A 14,151-nucleotide genomic window follows, 5' to 3' on the forward strand; every position below is an offset into this window, starting at 1 on the left:
TTTGTGTAACTAGTGCCCATGCTGTAAAGGTTATAGAAAATTAGTTCTTCAGTTAAGCATTTGTCTTTAAGTCAACATGGTTAAAGGATAGTTAAGGAGAGCTCATTGATATCACCAACCATGTTTTTATAACAGGTCATTTCAAATAGAATTAAAAGGCATTCTGAGTAGCCACCTGAACTGGTGTTATGTTTGTGATTATTTCCTTTTAAGATGATGCAAAATGTTTTCGGCCTGGAATATTTGCTTCAGAAAAAAATTAGCTTTGAAAATGCTTTTTGACAGGATAGTATTACAAATGAATAAATGTCATATTTCACTTCATGTCTGGCTGTCTCGGTGGTGTTAAATTTCTTAGTTATTCCATGCATTGATTTTCCCCCTTTCAACTTAAATTGTCCTTTTCTGTTGTCATGTTCTAATGGAGAGTTGGCAAAGGACAAATTAACTATGTGAGTTTTATCAGTGGCCCTTTGAAATAACTCTTCATATTTAAAGTGGAGCCACCTTCTCAATTTAATTATAAGCTTGACAATTTCAATTTGGATATGTAACTCCATTTTGACTAGCCTTAACTAAGTCCCTAATTTGATTTTCCCATTAAGCCAGCCTGCTATTTAACATTTTTGAATGCATCTGAAAAGAGAAAAATGGTTTCAATACAGGCCATTCTTCTAAAAATCTGTTCAGAAACAAAAGAATATGTTAAGCAAGTATTGGGATAAAATTAGCTCCTCAAGAGAGGTTCAGGATGGATAATAAAAACATATTGAATTAGATGATGGATTTTTGCTGACAAATATATATTTAAGCATTTCCAATGGTGTACAGCTACCATTGTTAGGTCAATCTAGAGATGAAAATGACGCCTATAAATTAGAAAGGCTGTAAAAATTTGTCAGTTTTTTAAGAAATATTATGCTGTTGTTGTCTACCAACACACAGACATAATGCCCTTTCACATTACCTATGTTAATTTATTTCTAAATAATTTAACTGAGAACTTTAAAACTAAGTAAGGGTTAAATAGCACCTGCAGGGCTTGGGGACCAAATCCTGATTTCTTTCTTTCTTCTTCTTTTTTATCATTTTTAAAAAAATCATGATAAGTGTATTCTTTAATCCTCATCCCCTATTTCCCACATCCCCCACCTGCCTCTCCTCTGGTAACCATCAGCTTGTTGTCTATAGTTAAGAGTCTGTTTCTTAGTTGGTCTTTCTCTCTCTCATTTTTCCTTTGCTTATTTGTTTTGTTTCTTAAATTCCACACATGAGTGAAATCATATGGTATATTTCTTTTCACACTGACTTATTTCACCCAGCATTATACTCTCTAGCTCCATCTATGTTGTTGCAAATGGCAAGACTTCATTCCTTTTTATGGCTGAATAATATTCCATTATATATATGTATTTATATATGCATATGCATGTGTGTATATATGTATATATATTTATATATGTATATGTATGTGTATATATATATATATATATACACATACATATATATACACATATATATACACACACCACATCTTTATTATCCATTCATCTCTCAACAATGGACATTTGGGCTGCTTCCATATAAATATGTATATTGTAAATAAAGCTACAATAAACATGGGGTGCATGTATCCCTTTGAATTGGTATTTTTGTATGTTGGGGGTAATTACCCAGTAGTGCGATTCCTAGATTGTAGGGTAGTTTTATTTTTAATTTTTTGAGGAAACTCCATACTGTTTTCCACAGTGGCTGCACAAGTTGGCATTCCCACCAACAATGTAAAAGTGTTCCTTTTTCTCCACATCCTCACCAATACTTGTTGTTTCTTATGTTGTTGATTTTAGCCATTCTGACAGGTGTGAGGTGATATCTCATTGTAATTTTGATTGCCCTGTTGATGAGTGATGTGCATCTTTTCATGTGTTTGTTGGCCATCTGGATGTATTCTTTGGAGAAATGCCTGTTCATGTCTTCTGGCCATTTTTTAATTAGATTATTTGTTTTTTGGGTTTTGAGCTGTATCAGTTCTCTTCCAATCCTAGTTTCTACTGCAAGCCAAGGCAAATAAATTAATTTTATTTGTGAATCAGAGAAAATTTGGTTTATATTTACACTGTGACACATTTTAAAGATGAAATGATGTTATGAAGTTCTATGTCCTAGAATTTATAATATGGTTTGTTTATGTTTTTTCGTTATCTTATTGAGACCCACATTTTAAAATTTAAAAATGTTTTGTTATAAAATAGTATTAATCTAAAAGTTTTTAAGTTGTTTGGAGCTTATAAGGATGACTGAGTATTTCTATTTGCTCTTTCAAAAAAAAAAAAGCTCTTCCTCGAAAATGATGGAATATAAACATTATCAAATCACTATCCTAATAGAATGCCTTGGCTAGTAGGGTAGCTTCATTTTTCTTAGTACCAGTAGACATTACAAAAGTTCTATAACCTTCCCCAAATCAGTTATTAGTCAATTCTTAAATTTTAGACATTATATTAATGTTAGTGCAAATTCTCCAACTATTCATACCTGAAAATAAACACACATTGGAAGTGACATATTACTGAAAGGCAGGGTGTATGATGGGTAAGAGCACCAGGTATTTGAACGAGACTGCCTTGGCTCAGATTCCAGCTGTACCATTTAGCAGCTGTATTGCCTTGAGCAAGTGACCAAACCTTCCAGTTCCTTTGTTTCCTCATCTATAAAATGGAGATAATAGTAGTACTTACTGGATAGGGTTGCTGTGAGTGAATATATGTCAACTACTTAGAACAGGGCCAACATACAGGAAGCACACAATAGATATTAACAATTGTTATAAGCTGTTATTATAATTGGAGCCAAACTCCACACATTTGCCTTTCAAGTATTGTGTTGTGCAGGTGCAACATCCACCAGAGGTCTTTAAGCTTAGGTAAACATTGAGACTCACAAGAATCGCATAGTCTACACTTGGCACCAGTTTACCCGGAAGGTTTTAGGAAAGGAAATACATCTTTTCAGGCAACATCAGGCTTTTCTCTTCACAGGAGTCCCAGTAGCAATAGCTTGCATGGCAGTTCTCACAGGGGTTGGGAAGCTATGCTTTCCCCAAGTGACGGCCCAGGTGTGAGGGGATGAGATCCACTTCAATGGGAGTGAGGTTTACTTTCTGAGCTCCTCATATAAAATGCATATCTGATAAAGGTCTTGTATCCTGAATATGGGGAGTTAGAATAGTCTAGTACAAGACATTCTAGTGAAGACATTATAGTGTCCTGACATAATGCAGATGAGAAACTTAGAAAATTAGAAGGAATAACTACCTTATCTTTTTATTACTCTTGGCTATCAATATCACAATAGGATTTTGACAAGGGTTTACCAGCAGGGGTTCCACCTTGTTGTAGTTGTGGAGGATTTACATCACAGGTATTTAACATTGGTTTTTGTAAAAAGATCCAGACGTTCTGTGTATAGTAGTCACATGGACAAAAAGTTGGCATTTTATGAGGAAAAACAAAATATCTTTATTGCTGTTGAACTACTCCTTTTCCATAGCAAAGCATTATAGACATATCTCTAAGTAGGACCAAACCTTTTATCTGAAAACATTTTTAGAACTGGACAAATTTGTACTGTAGCTTGAAATCACAGAATACATACCACAAAGCACAGCAGAGACACTAAAATAAAATAAACTAAGATTCCTATAAAATGATAATATCAAGTAGGACTCTATTTAGATGGTCATAATTTGGATTGTTTGCAAAATACATCTTACATTTAGGGTAAGAGCTAATTTACTAAACATAATCTCTTTATATTTATTTAGATCTTAAAAAAATGTGGCAGAACTTACTAATTTATGTTTGGACATAGACAATATTGAGAAACTTACTGTAATATTAGTAGACCAACAAGCACAGTTATTTTAAAGCCACACCAGAGTTGTAAGAATAAGGACAAATCACCAGCATAGGAGTCTTCCTATTTACTGTGGTAAGAGAACAGATTTCCAATTAATCAGAGCCCTTTCATTTAGATCAAAATGCTCTTTAAGAGTTATGTAAAACCTTGTCCCCTATTATGGAAAGGGGGGTTAGAAAGCTTGAATGCACATATTTACATATGACCTTAGGAGGTTTGAGGTCTTAGAAACTATTTTTGTTCTTTGTTGATACTTTGATCAAGAACGCTTCATCTAGATCATAGAGGAATGTTACCAGATGTTAGGGAAAGTAGCTCCTTCTATGGTAAACATTTCAAGTTGCATTTGCCTAGAAGAATGTTCTGTTAATGAAAGTGATTCATCATGGTACGAGAATCTTTGGACCTGGGTTTTATAAGTCTGATTGGTTTACTGTACTGAGCCTTTAGAGTATATTAACATTCTTGTCTTGCACAGGTGCATTTGTGAAATTCAGAAAACGTTGTTCAATAAGTTGAACACAGAGATCCCAAAGTGATGCATTGTCCAGCTCAAATTTACCTTTGTTTTCACAAAGAAGGTTTTATTGAATACTTCCTTTGAAAGATTTTTCATCAAAGTGGACCTCGATAAGAAGATTATAAAAATTTTTTGCAGACAGGAAATTGTGCAGTTACTCTCTATGAGTAGGCTTGAGCCACTGCTTGGACCTCAAACAAAATTTCCTACCATTTGTTAGGCTTGTCTGTGCACCTTGCTTGTGTAACCAGTGATTTGGCTAATAGCAGAGCGACACATCTTAGCGGACATAGCTCTTAGATTTCAAAGATCCTTATAGAATTTCGCCTGACAAGTTTTTGTCATGAAATGACAGAATTCTTTTAGCAATCGTCCTAATCTGTCTGCAAAACTAGTGTTCACGTTCTCCTAGGGGGATAATTTGTCCTATGGTTTTTCTGAGTCACCCAGAGGAGAAGTTTTACTATAGCCATTTAGAATTTTAAAATAAAAGGCTTTGCCAGAGGCCAGCGTAAGAGATCACAATGGCACAGACAGGGCTTTGCTGATTCAATGAAGAAAGAAGACAAGCCAGTATCCACATTTTAAGGCATGGATTGAACTTAAACATCCTCTCTAGGCTACTGATTTCTATATACCACTTGTATGGAAAAATCAAAAGGAAATGAAATAAAATGCAGTCTGTACATGATAAGATTACAAAGTCAAAAGGAGGAGACATGCATGTGAAAGAACAAGAGGGTAGGAAAGCCAAAGCCACTGGTGAAATCCTGAATGATAGCGGGTCTCTAGAATGTTCTTCCATGAAAGACTTTATGGTAGCACAGGGCCCTTGGAGTAAACCAGATATTTTCATGTTTGAGAGAGAAAACTACCAAGGATCCTCAATACTATTCATGTTAGTTCATCAGTTAGAAAAATTTTCTTCTCCCTGTGGTGAGATTGGGAACTACTTTCAGAATCTAACCAGCTCCCAGAGGTTTTGAATAAAAATTGCTAATTATTAAAGGACAGATTTCAGCCTCTAATCTGTCCATAGAGGAACACTAATAATGAAGTGCATTATTCTATTCAAAGTCTAGTGTTTTTTCTTTAAAGTTGTGTATAATTTCAGAAGCTCTAAGTGTCCTCTGAAATACGTGGCGGTGCTTCATGAAATCCTGTTTAATGTTTGCAGAGCATTTGTCATTCCTGCCACATGTACAGATTTTACATTTCTGGCTTCAATAAGTAAAACGACTTAAAGATGTGTAGTTGCCAAGTACTACTGCCTTTCAATTTACATACTTTTTGGTGTTACCTTTTCAAGGATTTCAGGCTTGGCATATAATGGAGCTAATTAAATTTTCTTCCTAGGAAGCAGCCAGCTAGACCGTTGCCCCAGGCACATAACCTCAGCTTACTACTTTCCTTCGTTCATTTATTCTGTATGTGAGATGAGACTCCTTGAGCTGCAAAGGTAGAGTACTCAGGCCATGCAGCTGCTGATGGATTTTAGCAACCACAGAGCCAGTGTTTGAGTCTCAGCCCTGACAGCGCACATCACAGAGAAGTGACAGTGGAGGCACATCTCCCTGTGTGAGTTGGCTGGGGATGACAATCTGCCAAACTAAAATAATGGAAGAAGCATTAGTTGTATAAAAATGAACCAACTCAGTTTAGCTCTAAGGTGTTTTGCAAAACTCGAGCAATATCATTCCATTTCTCCCTGAGATTATTTTTGTGAACAATCTAGAAGACAACAATTAAAAACAAAATCATGTGGGAAAACGTTTGTTTTAGTACTTTCATTAGTGCATCTTTATAATTAGACGATTTTATCAGTCTTCATAAGACACAAAGGAAATGTATTTAATAGCAATCAGCTATTTGGCAATCCCTATACTAGGTCCTTGACACATATTATTTAACTTTAATAAGTATTTTTTTCTATCAAATATTTTAGGAAAGTAGGATGAAGATGATTAAATGATTTGCCCAAGTTCTAAGGCAGACCTGGAATTTAAACCCAACTTTATTTGACTGAAAAGACTTGGCTTTATCTACTTTAATACACTGCATGATAGGTTTAAAAGGTCTGTGTTTAAAAAAAGAGACACTTTTAGGTGGACTTCTTTGGGAAATGTTCATGAAAGTGAATGGTATACATGCATATGTACACCTGTATGCGCTGTATGTGTGTATAATATTTATCTGAAACTATAAATTCCCTAAAAGGAAGAATTTTCAGTTGCTGTTCTTATAAAGTAACTTACACATACAATTGCTTTTATTGTGGACAGTCATCTTTTATAGAAAAGGCTCAGAATTATCCCTGGAAATGGGGGAGATTCATTACAAAGAAAGCAGCGACCATCTGGACCTGGACCTTATAATAGTATATAGAAGTTATAGAATCCATTTCACTGAAAACCAAGAGATGGAAATTAATCTTTTAAAAATATCATCTCAGAAGATAGAATATGAATATATTTATGCATCAAATAAATAGATAAATGATAAATTTAGGTGGGTGGATTAATGTAGATAATTTACATAGATACATAAAATGGGGATTAACTCATTTCTGGGGTGAAAACAGAGTGGCACATTTCAGTTTCTGTAACATTAAATCTCTTTAAATTTCTGATTGCATTCTTGAATAATAGCTCTTTTTTTCCTCCTACAGTTGGACAGCGTCACCTCCCTGATCCAAGCAGCCAAAAATTTAATGAATGCTGTGGTGCAAACAGTGAAAATGTCTTACATTGCCTCAACCAAGATCATCCGAATTCAGAGTCCTTCTGGGCCCCGGCACCCAGTTGTGATGTGGAGAATGAAGGCTCCTGCAAAAAAGCCCTTGATTAAAAGAGAGAAGCCAGAGGAAACTTGTGCAGCTGTCAGACGAGGCTCAGCAAAGAAAAAAATCCACCCAGTGCAAGTCATGAGTGAATTTAGAGGAAGGCATGTCTACTGAACCCACTATTCTACTCTAGTGCTTATATTACAAAGTCCTGGTGAAACACAGTGCTTTAATTTTACACTTAATTAATTCTGTAAGTTCACTAACTTTTAGAATTTAACGCACAAATAACATAAAACATTGGAGGCAATATGTATTTGGGATCATGTCATTGCCATCTTTTTCTGGCCAGCACCTAATAAGTATGCAATACATGCTTGTTGAATGAATGAACCTTTTAGATGTCACCCAGACTTTCCTATCACAGACAATATCTTACATTCATTACCAAATGAACATTGGAGACTCGAGTGAGTCCTGTTCATCTGTAAAAGCTTAAATACACTCACCTCATCATTTTGAACTAAAACATTGACTTGAGCTCTTGACTTCGTTTTCAATGAAAGCAAAAGACTTCAGATTTTCCCATTAATCTCTATATTTTCTTTACCTGACCTAACTTGACAGACATGTGTGATTCTCTTATCTAGAGATTGAATTTTTTTTTTCACTATCTAGATATCTGTATCTATTGTCAATTGATTAGGCTAACATCAGAAACTAACCAAGCTCAACAGTCAAGTTCAGCCTTGATTATTAATGAAGCATTTTTTTAACATTATAAAGATTACAGTGAGTTTTGATGCCACAAATGTACCTTTTAAGTTTCCATAGTATTCAGCAGTTCTGCACATTGAGGGTTAGGTTTAAACAGATCCATCAGAATATATATATATGGAGGAAAAGTGATGACCCATTGGGGAAACGGAACACATAACTATATTCCTGAGTGAGTTATTATGACAGAAGTAGAAAGAGTTCTGCATGACTCTAAAAATCCATTTGTATTAGCTTGCCATTGTAATTAAAAAGAAGAGGCCAGTTTGAAAAACCTTTTGGTGTTGCGTAAAATATAACTGCATGAAATGTATCATTGAACTAGGAAGTAGAGTTAATGGCAATTAAGCTGGAGTGATTTTAATAATATTATTTAAAATAAAAATCACTGAGGTCATTTTATAACCAGTCACTGCACTCATCCTTAGTTAAGTTCATGAAGGATTTTATAATAGTCTTAGGGTCTGGTGCATTGCCCCTCCCCTGCTCTCTCCCGATCTCTCTCTCCCTGCCCCACCTTTCCCTCTTTGGAGGAGTTAAGTTTCATTTTTTCTCAGACTTAGAGCTCCCATTCACAAGATTACAAACATGCATTCCCTAGTCTACTTTATCAAAATTATACTATAATTGTAACTTCACTTCATACAACATTGCCGTAAATGAGTTGTCTCAACAACTATGTCATCTTAGTCTGATAAGTAAAATTCAGACATGCAACATCAGTTGATACCAGGAGGACCAGTTTGGGTAAAAGAATGTGTGAAACATAAGAATGCATAAAGTTGAGAGTATGATATGTATGGTACTTTGAGCAAAATGGTATGGGGAAAGGATTTATTTAATAGATCATTATCAATTATGTGGAAAGTGCTAACTTTTTATTGTAATGAATTATTTTATTCTTCCAAAATGCTGAGTTGCCTTGGCTCAGCATATCAACTTTCTAGGGGGTGAAAGTCATAGGTCCTCCCTGCCTTGCACTCAGCTCTGGCCCACAATAATTATTCAGGACAGAGTCCACTCCCCAAAAGAGAAAACAGTGCAGAAAGGAATTAGGGAATCCAGATATTTCTATTTTCCAGAACTATCTAGGTAATAAAAAGCAAAAAAGGGAGTTCCTTTTTTTGAAAAGTTACTATCATTTTCTTCCAAGAGTATATTACAAGAGTGACATCTATGACCATACTTTGCTCAGATAGAAGTGTGAATTTATAATTTAGTTGAGAAAATAGATTTTAAAAATATCAGTAAACTACTAGCTGTGTATCTTAGTTCCTAAAGCCACAAGCTCAAGAATTGTTAAGTGTCATTTAGCAAAACTAATGTCTGTTTGATCCTATGTTAGCTTTCCACAGGTTGGAGTTTAGAATGCAGGACTGATGCCAAAAGAACAGAAATACCTTGAAATTATACAATTACCAAATAACCTCTATATCTTAAAAAAATGACCCTTTACCCAAAATGAGCTATGAACAAGGCCTCTTCTTCAAAGTAGGTAGATTTCCAGTGTAGCTCAAAGCAAATAACTGTAAGTAAACAAAACTTAATTAAAAATACAACTTGATACAACTTGGAGAATGTCCCAGGAGTAAAGTCCACTGTAGTAATCAAAGATGCAATAAGAACAAGATGCATAGAGCTGAGAATGATATCTGTCCACCTGAGTGAATTCCCACAGTGGGCAGCATTTTGAGACTTAGTTTGATTCAAATCCACTGATAAGGGCTTATACATGAGAAAAACTAGCAGCAAATATATTAACAAATGTTTGTGCTATAAAGCATAGTTAAATGAACCTTATCAGGAAATATGAATGTACTATATATATTTACATTTAAGTCCTTCTTCTGTGGGGGAATGGCAGAAATCTCTAAATGAAGTGACAGTTTGGTGGCCCATTCATGCACCTTTTAAAACCACATCACAGAGTTTGGTGCTTCTTCTGATGATATATTTGCTTTCACCTGCTAATCAAGATTCACTTTTTTTTTTTAGTGAAATCAATTTATGTTAATTTATGTAAAAAAAAATCCTTGAGAGGGAGGAGAAGGTTTATACCACCTACAAGGATAGTTCCACTCTTAGTCACCAGCATCACAGTCAAACAACAGACTGGAATCAGAATGATAACATAAAAAAATATCCATGAAATCATAATCCAGTAAAAATTGTTTTATTTAGAAAAACTGGAAGGTTTTTATCAAACAAGAAGAATGAGAAATATGAATATCTCCCTTTTCTTTATCACAAGTGGAAATCATTGGATTAAAATATTTGTTCCTAATGGAGTTTCTGGGTACAACTCAATGAATGAGTCAGGAAAAGAATTCAAACCCTAAATTTCTAAGGTAATTTGTTAATGATCCCCTTTCTGTTTGTCTTAGGACATAAGTGAAAATAATGAATATTAGAAAATATAATATCCTTAATTATGCCCTCTGGCCTTTGCAAATCTCTTAATTTATCAATATCCGTATAACATATGTCCCCCATCAAATGCCTTCTGTGTAAGAATTAAGGACTCCATAGTTACACAGAAAGGCTCACTTTTTCAGTCTGGCATTTTGGCACACTTACCAGCTTCAAAGGAGGTCAGTTTTCAAGTCATACTACAGCAAGATAAAATTATGAACATGGAGATAAACGCCCAATTTGAGCCTCAGACCCAATAATTAGTGCTCCTCACATTCAATAATGAGTGGCGGAAAAAACTAATGCCTGACACCAGAGAATATTTTCAGTGGCTTTCTACCCCTTCACTTTCAAGGTGGTCTTTTCATCACCCATCCCTGGGCTAAGGATCCTCCTATTAACTGCTGACAGTTCTCTCCCAGATAGATGCAGTCAGGGCTGCTCATCCCAATTATTCCCAGTTAATGTCCTTTCCTCTTGGTCCATGCACCAAAAATATCCCTCTCCCATCTCTCATCTCTGTAGGCTACCCCCACAAAGAAATTGAATAATATATTCTATACCATTAAAATCATAATTTTAATTCCCAGCAGCATTATTTCTTGCCCACCCACCCCTTTTTTCTATTCCAGAAAACATTCTTACCCTTTTTGGTATCAAGTGCACACTTCGTGATAGGGATTGAGGTTCCCATGGATACAGATTTCTGTAGAGTGGCAGAATGAGTGGAATAAGATCTGAGACTTTTCCTGGTGATATTTACCATTCTCCAGTGAATTCATTACAGAATTGCTATCCTGTTGCAGTACCGTCATAAGTAATTCTCTAGGTCAGCAAAGTAGGCACCAGAATATCAGGTTGAATGAAATCTGTACTTCGTTTTGTCAGCCTGTCTTTTACCAAGACAGCCTGCTTATTGCATATTTAGGAATCAAATAGCCATTTTTCTGTTTGGATAGTCACAAATATTTCTGTTTGACTTGATCAGAAAGTTTAGGGTCATCCAGTTAAAAGATTATAACTTGCATATTATTTCAAAAATTCAAGTAAACTAGGAAAATTTCTGCAACCTGAGAAATTTCTATTTCATTTTCATTTGTATATCACGTATCAGGAAACAACACTTACTCTGATGAAAACCCTATAGCATTTTTTTGTCATAACTCTCTTTCCATATTGTTATAATATCTTTAGTATTAGTATTTTGCATGTTACTACCAAAGAAAAAAGCCAGGCTTACTGACAGAAGCATCTACATATAAAGTTTTCATTTTGGCCCCTTGGGTCTATTAGGAAAGAAAATATGGACATTATTAAAACCAGGTGTATGTAACTTAAGATGTCTTAATCAAGGCTGTAACACTAACCTAGATATCTACAAGAGAGAAAAGAAGAGAATTAAAGTTTTAAATACTTTTTTTTTTGCCATTTTAACCAATTCACATGAACGAGAGATTTTTTTTTAAAGCAAAAGAAACAATAGTCTACTACAGTCATCATTTTACATGTGAATCTTTCTCCCTACCAGCATAGATAGATAGGATCTATTCCTGAACACTTCAAAAGAAGATAATTAATACTATTTGAGAGAACCATTTCCAAATGGAACCCAACCTTGCCAGAATCCTGTCTATGGCAATAGCTGGTTTGTAGGGCTGGCCTCTCTGTAGATCCTAGGATGAGATGTTTCATGGCTGCAGGCTGGCTTATTGCATCTAAAACTCCTCATTGGTTTTATGGGAACAAATCACAAGGACTGCCGTTCAAAATGAGTTTGGCAAGTTGGAGAGGAAAAGCAACATACACAGAAGAGTTCTAAAGGGACATGAGTAAGAAAGTGACGGAGGTAGGAGAGGGAATAAGAAAAGTAATCGCAGAAGCAGATAACTCATAGCCAAAGGGAGGAAGAGTTTTTGGTTCTATGAAGATTAGGCAGCATCTTCCTGAGGAATATTTTAAGGATAGGATAGAGTGCTTGTCTTTGCTGGTTTGGGTGAAGTCATGTCAGAGGCAGGAGGATGAACTACATAACTTTTGGGGATGATTTAATGATATTGTTTTCAAGATGAGAAATGGAAATTCTAGGCTGCTGATGGGTGAAATTCTTCCCAATGTCAGAGCTCCTTAGGATAATCACACAATGTATTTAACAAATATTTGTTGAGCAACTATGACCTTCCAGGCACTGTTCTAAGTTCTTAGAATACACCAGGCAACAAAACAAACAGTGGTCTTTACCCCATGTGCCAACTCTGTGTTAAATGCTATTACCTTATTTAATTCTCTTAATAATCCTATGGGATAAACATTGTTACCTACATTCATTCCATAGACAAGGAAACTGAGGCTAAAAGAGGGTAAGAATCTTGCTCAAAAATTCATTGGCTTTAAAATTTCTTTTGCTGCACTCTAGAGTCTAAACTTTAGCCGTTATGCCAACCAGACTTCCTGAAAAAAGGAATTGGATTTTTCAGTTTAAAATGAAATACACATTTCAAAGGTTGGCTGCTTCTTATGTAAGAACAAAAAGATGGAAACTTTAAAAAAAATTATTATCAATCTGTAACTATACCATTTAAAGCAGATAAAAGGCAGAAACATAAGTAATTAGGTGCATATTCTTACCTCTAATAATCTGAATTAGAGTATCAGAGATATGAGGAATGAATATTTCATATGTGATCTGAAATAGGATGAAAACCCTTGACAAATGACTTTTACTATTATAGAGGAGACATCTTCAATGCAAATGCCTGTTTTAACCCATCTTCAGCATTGACTGTTGAAAAACATTTGTTGGCACCATTTCTTTCTTATTTCACTGCTATTGTGTGCCTGTGTGTTTAAAGTTATAGATCCCAGGGGATCATTGGCCAAGGATTATTGAAATAAGATAAAGGTTCTTTGTATTCCAAACTGACCCAAACTATAGAAAATGTATGTTTCCTTCTTTATGGAGGTCACAAATGTATATGGTATGTATGTGCCTGGTCTGCAGGTAAATTTAGTCCTTTAACTCTATGTGGTCCTTCTTCCTACAGCCAACTGAAGACTTGACTCTTCTTCTTGTCCATGTTGCTGTTGGGAGTTAAGTGACTTTATGATTTTTATTAAAGTGGAGCCATATGTATTTCTTCAAACTGAGAATGTGTTTATTTGGGGTCTTCACTATTGGGTTCCTGGCAGTTCCTTGTTCCCAACTGTAAGAAAAAGAAACTCTGGGGAAGGAATCTCTCTTTGAAAAAGGCTCAGATTTCTAACAATCATCTCTAACATTCTCTTCAATGGAGGATATTTACAAGAGCCACTTAAATGGTAGTAGCAGAGCAGTCCCCATGTTTTCCTATCAATTGAGATATTTTCTAGTCCTGAAGTTTTCTTTCCTTTGCATTTTCAAGAAGAACGATTATTTTTAGTTTTGGTTATTTGATCTTGAAAGTATGTAGCATCTCTTTAAACATTTTAAAGCCCCCTTTCAATAATTACATCAATAATTCAAAGACTACAGCTAACTCTTTTTTTTAATGCTTGAGTGAAATTTATTGTTTTACATCAAAGAAATAAAACATTGCAATAAAGCTGAAGTATCATTTGACCCCTACCCAAGTTCCATTCCAATTTCTCTTCCCCAGAACCAAACACTATTTTTAATTTGGTATTTTTCCTTCTTAGTTTTACCTGTATTTTTTGGAAACAGCAGTTAATAATACAGACTACAGATAACTCTTTTTTCAATTCAGAC

The 14,151-nt window shown here is 35.0% G+C and overlaps 1 protein-coding gene across 3 annotated transcripts in view; it reads left to right on the top strand.

Moving 5' to 3' along the window:
• The window catches only part of CTNNA3 (catenin alpha 3), a 1,800,030-nt gene extending 1,786,481 nt beyond the window's left edge, over positions 1-13,549 (top strand). For all 3 annotated transcript variants that reach the window (XM_078077659.1, XM_078077660.1, XM_078077661.1), the window contains one exon: positions 7,107-13,549. In XM_078077659.1, coding sequence (XP_077933785.1) covers positions 7,107-7,394 — 288 coding nt within the window. In that variant the 3' untranslated portion in view covers positions 7,395-13,549. The remainder of the gene's footprint in view (positions 1-7,106) is intronic.
• Positions 13,550-14,151: the final 602 nt, after the last annotated feature.

This window comes from Halichoerus grypus, chromosome 7 (assembly GCF_964656455.1).
Source record: "Halichoerus grypus chromosome 7, mHalGry1.hap1.1, whole genome shotgun sequence".
NCBI lineage: Eukaryota > Metazoa > Chordata > Mammalia > Carnivora > Phocidae > Halichoerus > Halichoerus grypus.